General features: G+C 41.4%; 1 protein-coding gene across 1 annotated transcript in view; it reads left to right on the forward strand.

The window, feature by feature from the left end:
* The window catches only part of gfra2b (GDNF family receptor alpha 2b), a 60,248-nt gene extending 46,638 nt beyond the window's left edge, over nucleotides 1–13,610 (forward strand). The window contains exons 4-5 of the mRNA XM_078271889.1: nucleotides 11,200–11,399; nucleotides 13,419–13,610. Of these exons, the coding sequence (XP_078128015.1) occupies nucleotides 11,200–11,399; nucleotides 13,419–13,610 (392 nt within the window). The remainder of the gene's footprint in view (nucleotides 1–11,199; nucleotides 11,400–13,418) is intronic.
* The last annotated feature ends 258 nt before the right edge of the window (nucleotides 13,611–13,868 follow it).

Genomic DNA, 13,868 nt, shown 5'->3' on the forward strand with positions numbered 1-13,868 from the left:
AGAGCGGCAGGCAGGCGTTGCTTGAAAATGTATTGTTTGTAGAAAACCAGGGTACATACCACAAGGGTCCAGAACAAAAGCAGGCAACAACTCACTCTAAAAGTGAAGAGACCAGAGAGCAGGAAATCCAAAACCCGAACACAGAGACCACAGAGAACACTGACGGGAACAAACAAACTGGCAAGAGAAAACATAAACTAACAGGGCAAGGACACAAAATGATCTGACGTTGCGTTCTTCCTGTTATTGCTCAACCCCCCCAGCACAGAGGCTACCTGCAGGCCTCCAAAATAACAGCTAGAAATAAAAACCACAACAATATAACCACTTTGTATTAAAACAAGAAAACCTGATAATGTTACAACTATTGCAATAATATTGAAAAATGAAACTAATTGAGCTTTAATTTTATTGTTTATGGTTTAGCTCAAACACCCCTTACTTATTCAACAGAGTGGAACAGGATCCCTAATATTATTAGTGTATTCAGTCAGTTTAAATTAAAAAAATAAGTAGGCATATGCAGTGGTGTGTCCTATGTGTTCCTATTAGTGTTATGTGGAATTATCATTTCTATATTATTGTAATGCACTGTATATGCCCAGGGACAACAGATGGAAATTAGCAATTAAAATGATAAAGGTTGGTGTCTCCCCTTTAGTCTACATAACATGTCATAGCATGTTACCACTTTATGTACAACTGTTCACTTATCATACAGACTGAAACTCAACTTCTAATAAATCAGAAAACAAATACACCAAAAAAATATGAACTAAATACTACATCTAATGTATAGCCTATGGCATAATTTAAACAAGTCTCCCGAAAAGAAACGGGTATATCTCTCTCCCCCGCCTCTGCCTGCTGCGCTGTGTGTGTGTGTGTGTGTGTGTGTGTGTGTGTGTACTTGTGGAGTTTAACTCCGAAAAGACAGTTAACCACAGGTTCCCGTTAATCTCATGATGGACATGTGTTGTGATATTTAAACAAACGAACCGTCAACCACGAAATAAAAGCCTCTTATTTACGAGAGCGGTCTGAGAGACCTCCAGCTCACAGCGGGGTCTCTGAGCATGACTGGCCCAGCGACGAGCTAGCGGCCGGGGCAGGCGCAAGCTGGCGGCCGCGTCACTTCATGGAGCTCCAAAACCTCTGAAAACTTTGGAGCAAATTGTCAATTCGGCAAAGATTTGCGCAAGACTGCCTATATTCGAAACCGTTCATTTCTCGCCTAAAATGTTCTCAGAAGTGAATTTAGTGATGAATAAGATTTTGGGCTGTCTATGTACCGGAAACCCGACCATCATTGAATGCCGAAATGAATGTTGGGATACGGGTGCTGCGAAGTTCATACAAGTTACCAACCAATGCATCCTCGGTAAAATGTTCGTGTCAAGAACATTTCCGGGAATCTTAACTGTTCTTGGTGAAATGCGAAGTTGTGTATTGGGACAGTACTTTGGCAACACAAGATGACGTTTCACAGGGACACAAGAACACAAGTCAATAGAAGAACACAGATTGAGAAACGCCCAAAGACTAAATACACAGGGTAACGAGGAAACACAAGACAGGTGACACAAGGCTGGGAAACAGGTGAAACACATTAGAGCAATCACAAGGGCGGGAAAACACAGAAACGTAAAACAAGACAAGACAGAAAACCAGACCGTCAAAATACAACAGGAAACAGGGCAAAAACACAAAACAGAAAACCACAATAAAACAAAACACAGAACAACAAGCCAAAGCCATAACAGAGTTGTGCTGTAGAGTGCGGATCATTTTTTTCTCATATTAATGACACATGTAGGTTTGTTTGTGTGAAAGCTTTCATTAAGCAGCTGGAGGAAGGCATTCAGAAATGTCAACAGATGAGGTCATCAGCTCACACGGGGCAGCAAGCTCACGTTAACACAGGCGCGCACCACATAAGAAGATGTTTTAAATTAAAAATGTTCAATGTCTTATCACGCTGATGCGACCGAGCCCGACCCAAACCCGAAAATCATTTCTAAATATCTGTCAGAACCCGGCCCGGCCCGGCGGATGGAGGATTTGCACCGTGATATTTGTATATGTAATCTTCTGCATGTGTGTGTGCTGCTGTGCGTCCCTGTGTGTGTAACAAGCATAGTGCGCACGCGCTGTGCACGAGCCTAGGAGCATTTTACTAATGCTCTGTTAAAATAACAATGAAATGCTGCGTTATTGACTTTAGACCAGGTTTTTGTTGGTCAATGGTGCCATCACTTTCCGCTGCCTCAAGATAGCAATACTCCCAGAATGCACCTGAACACACCTCCCTGTAAGACCAGCACTCCCAGAATGCACCTGAACACACCTCCCTGTAAGACCAGCACTCCCAGAATGCACCTGAACACACCTCCCTGTAAGACCAGCACTCCCAGAATGCACCTGAACACACCTCCCTGTAAGACCAGCACGCCCAGAATGCACCTGAACACACCTCCCTGTAAGACCAGCACGCCCAGAATGCACGACGGGAAACTGACAACTGCATCGGCTTTAAACTAGCAAAGACACTTGGGGTCGGGCTTTGCGCTGCGCTGCACTGGGTGCAAGATAGGACCCTATGACTATCTGTCCAATCTGAGTTTTCTGTAGCATGACGTACAACGTCCACATGTTCCACCAAAACAAGTTCCTTCCTGAGACTATTTAGCAGAGGCACTGTGGCTCCGTCTTTGAGATATTATCTTTTGGGCGCTGACATGTCCGGTGTTTTTTTCTCAAAAAGGGTTTGGGTTAATACTTATATTAGTACTTATAATACATAACATACTGTACATACATACACTTGTAATACATGACTGCCTTCAAATACACACGTTTTTCATTAGCGTCCGCCTCGGTGTTTAACCCTCTCAACCTGAGGCTCCTGCTCTCATCTCTGAGCCGTCTGTGACGCTCTATCGCCTGGATCGCAGCAGAGAGGAGAAGGAAAAGAAGCAGCAATAGGAGGGCAGCATTTGAAAGGGAACAAATATATATATATATATATATATATATATATATATATATATATATATATATATATATATATATATATATATATATAAATATATATATAGAGAGAGAGAGAAAGTCAGAGAGCAAGTATCCGGGGCAGAAGAGCAGGCCAATTAGAGAGTTGCCCTAAGGTTGTCCTGTTATCTTTCTCACACACAGCCTCAACAGGATCAACGCACAAAGCCCGGCCCTGGGGCGTGCACGCACACACACACACACACACACACACACACACACACACACACACACACATCCATTCATTCAGTCACGTAATGTTTTATTAACTCCTGTGTCCCTTCACACATGCGCACACACACACACACACACACACACACACACACACACACACACACACACACACACACACACAAACACTGAGACATGATCTAACAAGGTCAAACGCAGAACTGAAGGGAGGAAGTGGGTGAGAGGCAGAGAGAGAGAGATATAGAGAGAGGGGGAACCGGAGATGAGTGGGGAAACAGGCAAAGAGGCAGAGTTGTGACAGAGAGAAAATGAAAAGAACGAAGTAGGACGGGAAGAACAAACCGAAGGCGCCGAAGGAGAGTCAGCTGCTCTCTCCGGTTAGAAAGACTTCTCGCTCCGCTGGAAACAGGCAGAGATGTTCGTCTCACAGTAGCACACAACATATACTACAGTTAATTGGTCTATTCTGTATATTAGGATGGAGATTTCGGGACACAGATTGTCTCTCCGCCTACTCTCTCATTTTTTTTCTCTTAGTTTCTGGTTCCTGTTGACGATGTTGTTTGATGGCAGGACAGAAAGAGTAGTATGTAGAGAGACAACAGTAGAGAGTAGTATGTAGAGAGACAACAGTAGAGAGTAGTATGTAGAGAGACAACAGTAGAGAGTAGTATGTAGAGAGACATCAGTAGAGAGTAGTATGTAGAGAGACAACAGTAGAGAGTAGTATGTAGAGAGACAACAGTAGAGAGTAGTATGTAGAGAGACATCAGTAGAGAGTAGTATGAAGAGAGACATCAGTAGAGAGTAGTATGTAGAGAGACAACAGTAGAGAGTAGTATGTAGAGAGACAACAGTAGAGAGTAGTATGTAGAGAGACAACAGTAGAGAGTAGTATGTTGAGAGACATCAGTAGAGAGTAGTATGTAGAGAGACAACAGTAGAGAGTAGTATGTGTAGTATGTAGAGAGACAATGTAGAGAGTAGTATGTAGAGAGACAACAGTAGAGAGTAGTATGTAGAGAGACAACAGTAGAGAGTAGTATGTAGAGAGACATCAGTAGAGAGTAGTATGTAGAGAGACAACAGTAGAGAGTAGTATGTAGAGAGACAACAGTAGAGAGTAGTATGTAGAGAGACAACAGTAGAGAGTAGTATGTAGAGAGACAACAGTAGAGAGTAGTATGTAGAGAGACAACAGTAGAGAGTAGTATGTAGAGAGACATCAGTAGAGAGTAGTATGTAGAGACAACAGTAGAGAGTAGTATGTGTAGTATGTAGAGAGACAATGTAGAGAGTAGTATGTAGAGAGACAACAGTAGAGAGTAGTATGTAGAGAGACAACAGTAGAGAGTAGTATGTAGAGAGACAACAGTAGAGAGTAGTATGTAGAGAGACAACAGTAGAGAGTAGTATGTAGAGAGACAACAGTAGAGAGTAGTATGTAGAGAGACAACAGTAGAGAGTAGTATGTAGAGAGACAACAGTAGAGAGTAGTATGTAGAGAGACAACAGTAGAGAGTAGTATGTAGAGAGACAACAGTAGAGAGTAGTATGTAGAGAGACAACAGTAGAGAGTAGTATGTAGAGAGACAACAGTAGAGAGTAGTATGTAGAGAGACAACAGTAGAGAGTAGTATGTAGAGAGACAACAGTAGAGAGTAGTATGTAGAGAGACAACAGTAGAGAGTAGTATGTAGAGAGACAACAGTAGAGAGTAGTATGTAGAGAGACAACAGTAGAGAGTAGTATGTAGAGAGACAACAGTAGAGAGTAGTATGTAGAGAGACAACAGTAGAGAGTAGTATGTAGAGAGACAACAGTAGAGAGTAGTATGTAGAGAGACAACAGTAGAGAGTAGTATGTAGAGAGACAACAGTAGAGAGTAGTATGTAGAGAGACAACAGTAGAGAGTAGTATGTAGAGAGACAACAGTAGAGAGTAGTATGTAGAGAGACAACAGTAGAGAGTAGTATGTAGAGAGACAACAGTAGAGAGTAGTAGTATGTAGAGAGACAACAGTAGAGAGTAGTATGTAGAGAGACAACAGTAGAGAGTAGTATGTGTAGTATGTAGAGAGACAACAGTAGAGAGTAGTATGTAGAGAGACAACAGTAGAAAGTAGTATGTAGTATGTAGAGAGACAACAGTAGAGAGTAGTATGTAGAGAGACAACAGTAGAGAGTAGTATGTGTAGAATGTAGAGAGTAGTATGTAGAGAGAGACAACAGTAGAGAGTAGTATGTGTAGTATGTAGAGAGACAACAGTAGAGAGTAGTATGTAGAGAGACAACAGTAGAGAGTAGTATGTAGAGAGACAACAGTAGAGAGTAGTATGTAGAAAGACATCAGTAGAGAGTAGTATGTAGAGAGACATCAGTAGAGATTAGTATGTAGAGAGACAACAGTAGAGAGTAGTATGTGTAGAATGTAGAGAGTAGTATGTAGAGAGACAACAGTAGAGAGTAGTATGTAGAGACAACAGTAGAGAGTAGTATGTGTAGAATGTAGAGAGTAGTATGTAGAGAGACAACAGTAGAGAGTAGTATGTGTAGTATGTAGAGAGACAACAGTAGAGAGTAGTATGTAGAGAGACAACAGTAGAGAGTAGTATGTAGAGAGACAACAGTAGAGAGTAGTATGTAGAGACAACAGTAGAGAGTAGTATGTAGAGACAACAGTAGAGAGTAGTATGTAGAGAGACAACAGTAGAGAGTAGTATGTAGAGACAACAGTAGAGAGTAGTATGTAGAGAGACAACAGTAGAGAGTAGTATGTAGAGACAACAGTAGAGAGTAGTATGTAGAGAGACAACAGTAGAGTAGTATGTAGAGACAACGTAGAGTAGTATGTAGAGAGACAACAGTAGAGAGTAGTATGTAGAGAGACAACAGTAGAGAGTAGTATGTAGAGAGACAACAGTAGAGAGTAGTATGTAGAGAGACAACAGTAGAGAGAAGTATGTAGAGAGACAACAGTAGAGAGTAGTATGTAGAGAGACAACAGTAGAGAGTAGTATAGTATGTAGAGACAAAGTAGAGAGTAGTATGTAGAGAGACAACAGTAGAGAGTAGTATGTAGAGAGACAACAGTAGAGAGTAGTATGTAGAGAGACAACAGTAGAGAGAAGTATGTAGAGAGACAACAGTAGAGAGTAGTATGTAGAGAGACAACAGTAGAGAGTAGTAGTAGTACTATGAAAGCCAGAAAATCCATGAAAGGAGGTTGGTTGGGGGGGTGGATGGGTCAAACAGCAGAGCCCCTGGCTGGCTTGGTGTGGCTGTTGCAATGTATATAAGCTATTAACTCAACTTAAATATATTATACGTTTGGATTACTTCATGCTGATGTAGTATTCAGTGCGTACAGACTGTCCCGAGGTTTCGTGTTGCAGCGATGCGAGTCTGATAGACTCATTAACCTGCAGAGCCGAGAGCAGCTGCAGCTGCTGGGAAGTCTTCATCCTGCACTCATTAAGACGCTCCTCAGACTGTAAAACAGAGCTGCACACAGCAGCGTTGGGCTTCCAGCGGCGCACGCCTGCCTCATTTCACACAATCAATAAGCTCGGGCGCGTGGAGGTGCGTGCCGCTCCTCGGAGACCAAATAAAATGCAACAAAATGTGGAAAAATGCAACAACGCAGCAACAACAAGCATCACACGTAGGAAAAAGCAACAAAAATATAGGAAAAAACGCAACAAAAAAGGCTATTAAGAATACGACAAAAATATCCAAAAAAGGCGTCAAAAATGCAACAAAAATGCAACAAATAAAAAGACAAAAAAGGCTAAAAAGGTGGGTTTGTTTTGGTTTTGACAAAAATGTCAAAAAAGCGACAGAAAAAAACATAAAAAGGGACAAAAATGTACTAAAAACCAAAAGAAAATGAGGATTTTACATCTATCATGTCTTCATTCTGCACTCATTAAGACTGTAACACAGAGCTGCACACAGCACTCAGCCCATTGTGCTTCCAGCGGCGCACGCCCGCCTCATTTCACACAATCAGTAAGCTCCGGTGCACGGAGGTGCATGCCGCTCCTCGGAGACCAACCACGCTCATTTAACGGACTGCACTACGGCAGGAAACACTCGAGTGGCTGGAGAGTTCCTTTATGTTTTCCTGAACACAAATGTTCTGCATAACAAGTCCTAACCAGACCTCAGCGCTGCATCATTTAGCTCTCTGGACAGACTGGGGAATCCTTCTCCGTGTCGTCTGACTTCAAAGCTCTGAAGACGAGACTTGCCGGAGGAAAATTATACTTTTGTTGCTCCATCTTTGGCTTCGGTCGGGATGGAGATATTATAAATATTCCAGCAGATTTCAGCTCAAAGTGAATGACTCAGAACAGAGCATCATATCTTTAAATGCTGCCGAGATCCTTCTGAGAGTTTGTGGGGAAACTTGGCCCAAATGAAAGAACCTCAGAGTTAGTCTGAAGCTAGTCTATATCGACAACGGTTCATATATATATATATATATATTTATATATATATATATATATATATATATATATATATATATATATATATATATATATATATATATATATCGTAAACTGCCAGTAGGTGTTTGAGTTTGAAGAACATGTTCCACCTTGTCCACCACTTTGTCAGCGAGAATAAAATACTCACTACAGTACTTCATCTTGTAAACTCCTGCGTACACAGAGACTAAGTGACTGTGTGTGTGTGTGTGTGTGCGTGCGTGCGTGTGTTTGTGTTGTCAGTGTTTGCATTCAGACAAGCACCAAGGTTATCTGCAGGGGAAGCGACTCAGTGTGAAGCTCCGGCTGAACACACCGATACCACACACACACACACACACACACACACACACCCACACCCACACACACACACACACACACACACACACACACACACAGTTGATTGTGGCCATATTCATGTTTAATCATATCTGACATCGCAGACGGAGGTGAAGACAGATCACAGTGGTGGCCTCTCTGTTACCTCTGTGTGTGTGTGTGTGTGTGTGTGTGTGTGTGTGTAACATAATAAAAAGGGATGCCAATAGTCCCGACCAAGCACGTTTAGTTAAAGCGCGTTATATGACGCTAAAGGAGACTTTTAGCGTCAATAACAACGACAAAGGCGTGTTGGAAACACATGCTTTTAACAGCAGTTCTCACAAGAGGTTGTCCTCGGCGATGGTATCCCCCCGTCTCTTTCATTAAACATTGCACATATGTTACACGGTAAATTATTTTCTTTAACTTTTAACATAAATTGTGCCGTTTTGAATGTAACAATGTCGATAAATTTCAGCAAATGCGAACTGAAAAACCCATGATTAGTGTGCTCATAGTACCCGCTGTGATTTAGTATCCTGATTGCTCTTTTTTTGCAATGTCCAAATATTTTGTAAGCTTTTGTAGGTATTTCCCCAAACTTCCACACAATATAACATAACATATATGTTATAATATACCAATACTCCTGGCCATCTTCATACATAGATATGTAATGTGGGGCTTCCAACACACATTTAGATGTTATATTGGAAGCTTGTGTTTTCCAAAGATGTCTATGTCCCATGTCTAGATAATATATAATATATATATGTTATAATTCTTTACTGATGACATAACATAATGATTATCCAGCTTAACAAGGAATTCTATACCTTTACTGATAACATACCATCAGGATTTCACATTTCATCCAGCTCAAGAGTGAAACATTGTTCCTCTTTCCTTCTCTCTGTCGTTGCTGTTTCTCAGATATAATGTCGAGGAGGAGCGTGCAGTTTTAAGTCAAGGGAAATGTCACCTCGCCACACTTTAACGGGCTTTCCTGGGCTGAGGTCACAGTTGTCTTTCCCATTACACTCGTGTAATTGGATGTGTTGAATTGGATTTTGATGGAGTTCACACTCGACACTGCGATGTGACAGATCATGTGTGATCAGATCTGGCTCTGAATTGGAACGACAAAGTCAGAATAACATGTCACATCTATTGCTCTAGGCTACATTTACATTTGGGTTTGAGACTGTTCTTCCCCCTAAACATGATGCCAGGAGTCGTTTGTTCAAGCAGCAATTACGACTCGTATTTACGTTTATAATGGTTGTCAAATGTTCACACAAGGAGGCAAACAAACACAGGACTTTCCCCCAGGAGACCGGGGTTCATGTCCCGTTTGAAAAGAAAAGGAAACAGGGAGTTTTTTAACTTTACGGAACAAACGGAGCTACGTCACGTTCTGGGTCACGTGGTGACCTTCAGGAAGTGAAGTCACGTCTGATTTGAACCCAAACCTCCATCTTTTTATCTACTTAACTCAGTAGTTTTGGTGTCTAAAATAAACCAAACTGGGACCGTTTCACAACGTTAACGATGTGTTTAAAGGTCCCATGGCATGAAAATGTCACTTCATGAGTTTTTTTAACATTAATATGAGCTCCCCCAGCCTGCCTATGGCCCCCCAGTGGCTAGAAATGGTGATAGGTGTAAACCGAGCCCTGGGTATCCTGCTCTGCCTTTGAGATAATGAAAGCTCAGATGGGCCGATCTGGAATCTTCCCTTTATGACGTCATAAGGGGAAAGGTTATCTCCCCTTTCTCTGCTTTGCCCGCCCAGAGAATTTGGCCCCCCCATGAGAGAGAGAGAGAGACATCATGGCTTGCAAGCAAACAAGCGAAGCATGGCAGTTGGTCAAGGCCACACCCCCACCCTCCACCTTGCACCCCCTCTCCTCCTCAATAGCATTTAAAGCTACAGACACAGAAATGGCACATCCTAAGGAAAGCTCATTGTGGGACTGGCTCTAGTGGCTGTAATTCTGCACCAAGGCTGAATTTTGGGAAAGAGACTTCAGATACAGTATTAGAGGACCACTAAGGTCTATATAAAGAGACTTCAGATACAGTATTAGGGGACCACTAAGGTCTATATAAAAGAGACTTCAGATACAGTATTAGGGGACCACTAAGGTCTATATAAAAGAGACTTCAGATACAGTATTAGGGGACCACTAAGGTCTATATAAAAGAGACTTCAGATACAGTATTAGGGGACCACTAAGGTCTATATAAAAGAGACTTCAGATACAGTATTAGGGGACCACTAAGGTCTATATAAAAGAGACTTCAGATACAGTATTAGGGGACCACTAAGGTCTATATAAAGAGACTTCAGATACAGTATTAGGGGACCACTAAGGTCTATATAAAAGAGACTTCAGATACAGTATTAGGGGACCACTAAGGTCTATATAAAGAGACTTCAGATACAGTATTAGGGGACCACTAAGGTCTATATAAAAGAGACTTCAGATACAGTATTAGGGGACCACTAAGGTCTATATAAAAGAGACTTCAGATACAGTATTAGGGGACCACTAAGGCCTATATAAAAGAGACTTCAGATACAGTATTAGGGGGACCACTAAGGCCTATATAAAAGAGACTTCAGATACAGTATTAGGGGGACCACTAAGGCCTATATAAAAGAGACTTCAGATACAGTATTAGGGGACCACTAAGGTCTATATAAAAGAGACTTCAGATACAGTATTAGGGGACCACTAAGGTCTATATAAAGAGACTTCAGATACAGTATTAGGGGACCACTAAGGCCTATATAAAAGAGACTTCAGATACAGTATTAGGGGACCACTAAGGTCTATATAAAAGAGACTTCAGATACAGTATTAGGGGACCACTAAGGTCTATATAAAAGAGACTTCAGATACAGTATTAGGGGACCACTAAGGTCTATATAAAAGCATCCAAAAAGCAGCATGTCATAGGACCTTTAAAAAGTGGGGTTAAAACTACTGATGATGAGGAATTATACATCTGAGAAACACCTCAATCATTCTTCACACATTACTTTTGCAAAAAATTGCTCCGTTGTGTTTCTGTCTATGGCTGTAAATTTGGTTTAATCTTCTTTTATTTTGACCATTTCTTCTCTCTTTGTCCAGACTCGTCTCTGGCGAAGGCGAGCCCCTGCTCGGAGGCAGGGAAACCCTGTAACCCCTGTCTGGACGCGGCCAAGGCCTGCAACCTGAACGAGACGTGCAAGCGTCTGCGATCCGCCTACAACGCCATCTGCAGTAAGGCCACGCCCCCGCAGCCCTCTCTGGCCAATCAGGAGCCCTGCAGCCGCAAAAGATGCCAGAAGGTGAGAATTAGAATTATCTTTAAATTATATTGATTATGTTTGGTTCAATGTTAAACACTAAAGGCTTTTTTTACGGAGCTATTTGTTCAGAATCTGAATCGGAGAGGAGTTTATTGCAGTAGGTTACCATGCGTGGAATTTGCCTATTTGATACATGAAAAACAAACCTTTATTAAACATTCATAAGAATAAACAATAAATACAGAAATCGGAGACAAAAATATACAACGTAGATGTTTAAGTAGTTTAAGCACTGTGTGCAATGGGCAGGTGTATGTTCTGCACACAAGAAGGACGTTTATATGTGAAGAAATAGAACAGAAGGATCAATAATTCAATTTGGTATTTTTCTATAAAACTTCAAAACGTGTTCCTCCTCTGACAAAGAGAGTAGTTATGTTACAGCATCCAAATATTACAATAAAAAGTGAGACAAGTGAGAATAAATCCTATTTATACATACTGTTCAACAGGAAAAAGCCCTGAAATCCCATTATTTCCACATGTAAATAATCAGGACTTTTAGCATGTATAGAGCCAGCATATTTCCACCAGACTCCATGTAAATAATCAGGACTTTTAGCGTGTATAGAGCCAGCATATCTCCACATGTAAATGGGTGAATTAAGGGTTTATTTCAACCAAACCAGAGTGGTGATTGTTGGAACAGTGGAAAGATGAACCAAGACGGCTTTTGATAGTTTTATTTAGTTTCTGTCCACTTTGAATGAAGTGTGTTTTACGATGATAAAAGTCCTGATTATTTACATGGAGTCTGGTGGAGATATGCTGGCTCTATACACGCTAAAAGTCCTGATTATTTACATGGAGTCTGGTGTAGTTTGGTGATGGTGATTTCGGGGCTGTTCCATGTTAAACTAAAAGGATCTTCCTCTTTAACTAAAAGGTCTATCTCTGTAGGGATCCTTTCATAATGTTGTCAGACACTTAGAATAATAATCCGAGTCTGTCAGCAGCAACAACACAACTCTTAGTGGACGCTAACGGATGCTGAACAATGTTTGTTTTATTCTTAATACTGGACCAATGTCAAAGATTGTTGTTTCCATCAGTCACTTACACACAAAAACATGGGAAAAAGAGGGTTGAAAAGTCGAAAAAAGTTTAACCCTTAACCACTGTGTTGTCTTCCCGTCGACCATGAAAAAAACGTTTTTGTTGATTTTTTCGAAGTTCTTTTTTTTCTTCTCTTGTGGTTTTTTTTCAACATTTTGATGCTTGTTTTACCAACTCTTTTTTCTGCTGCTTTTGAAATTTATCGTTGTTTTCGTCATGTTTCCCAACATTTTGTCACTTCCTCTTTTTTTTTGCTGCTTATTTTGACATTCCATATTTCTGATAAAAAAAACTAAAACTTTCCCGTATCCCAAGTTTCCCAAAGTTTTGTCACTTTTACCAACGTTTCCCAAAGTTTTCCCAACATTTGCATTTTCCAACATTTGCGTTTTCCAACGTTTCCAAACGTTTGCTTTTCCCAACATTTCGTCACATTTCCCAACATTTGCGTTTCCCAACGTTTGCGTTTCCCAACGTTTGCGTTTCCCAACATTTGCGTTTCCCAACGTTTGCGTTTCCCAACGTTTGCTTTTCCCAACGTTTCGTCACTTTTCCCAAAGTTTTCCAATGTTTTCCAACTTTTGCGTTTTCCAGCGTTTTGTCACTTTTTTTTAAAAATATTATCGGTGCGTATTTCTACATCCCATACTTTGAAAATGGGGTTAAACTGTTTAGAAAGATAGCAGATAACGATATGATGATTGCTGTGGTATATTAGATCGCGCACTCTATGTTGCATTGCCAATGTTGCTACTTGGTGTTCTGTGAGCGTCTACTGTTCCTGTTGCTTGGAGGTCGATGTGCAAATAAAGACGTGCTCGTACCGCAGCCTTGCCTCTGTGTATGTTGTTAAATACATTAGTAGCCTAACCCATGAACAGTAATACTAAAGTATTACAATACATTGCCTAAAGCTACAACGATTGCCTCTGTGTGTTTCAGGCGCTGCGTCAGTTCTTCGAGCGGGTCCCCTGGGAGCTGAGCTACCCGCTGCTGTTCTGCTCGTGCCCAGACCAGGCGTGCGCCGAGCGCCGCCGCCGCACCATCGTCCCTTCCTGCTCCCACCAGGAGCGCCACAAACCGGACTGCCTGGAGCTTCGGCGCACCTGCCGCTCAGACGCGCTCTGCAGGTGAGATGGGCGGGCCTTCAGCAGCCAATCAGGTGTCAGGTTTTTTCCTGCCATTATCGGGTTAAGGTGTAGCACCCGAAGCAGTTTTGGGCAGCACCGATAAGCCAAACGAATGTAACTAAAAGAGTTTTCTCAGATCTAATGGTTGTAGTTGGACTTCTTTAAGCTTTTTGAGTGTTATTTATTTATTATCTAGCTCTTGCTCTTCCAACGTTTCAGACACAGATATGGTGATAATAATCGTCCAAAATGATGTGAAAAG

This window comes from Sander vitreus, chromosome 16, assembly GCF_031162955.1.
Source record: "Sander vitreus isolate 19-12246 chromosome 16, sanVit1, whole genome shotgun sequence".
Classification (NCBI taxonomy): domain Eukaryota; kingdom Metazoa; phylum Chordata; class Actinopteri; order Perciformes; family Percidae; genus Sander; species Sander vitreus.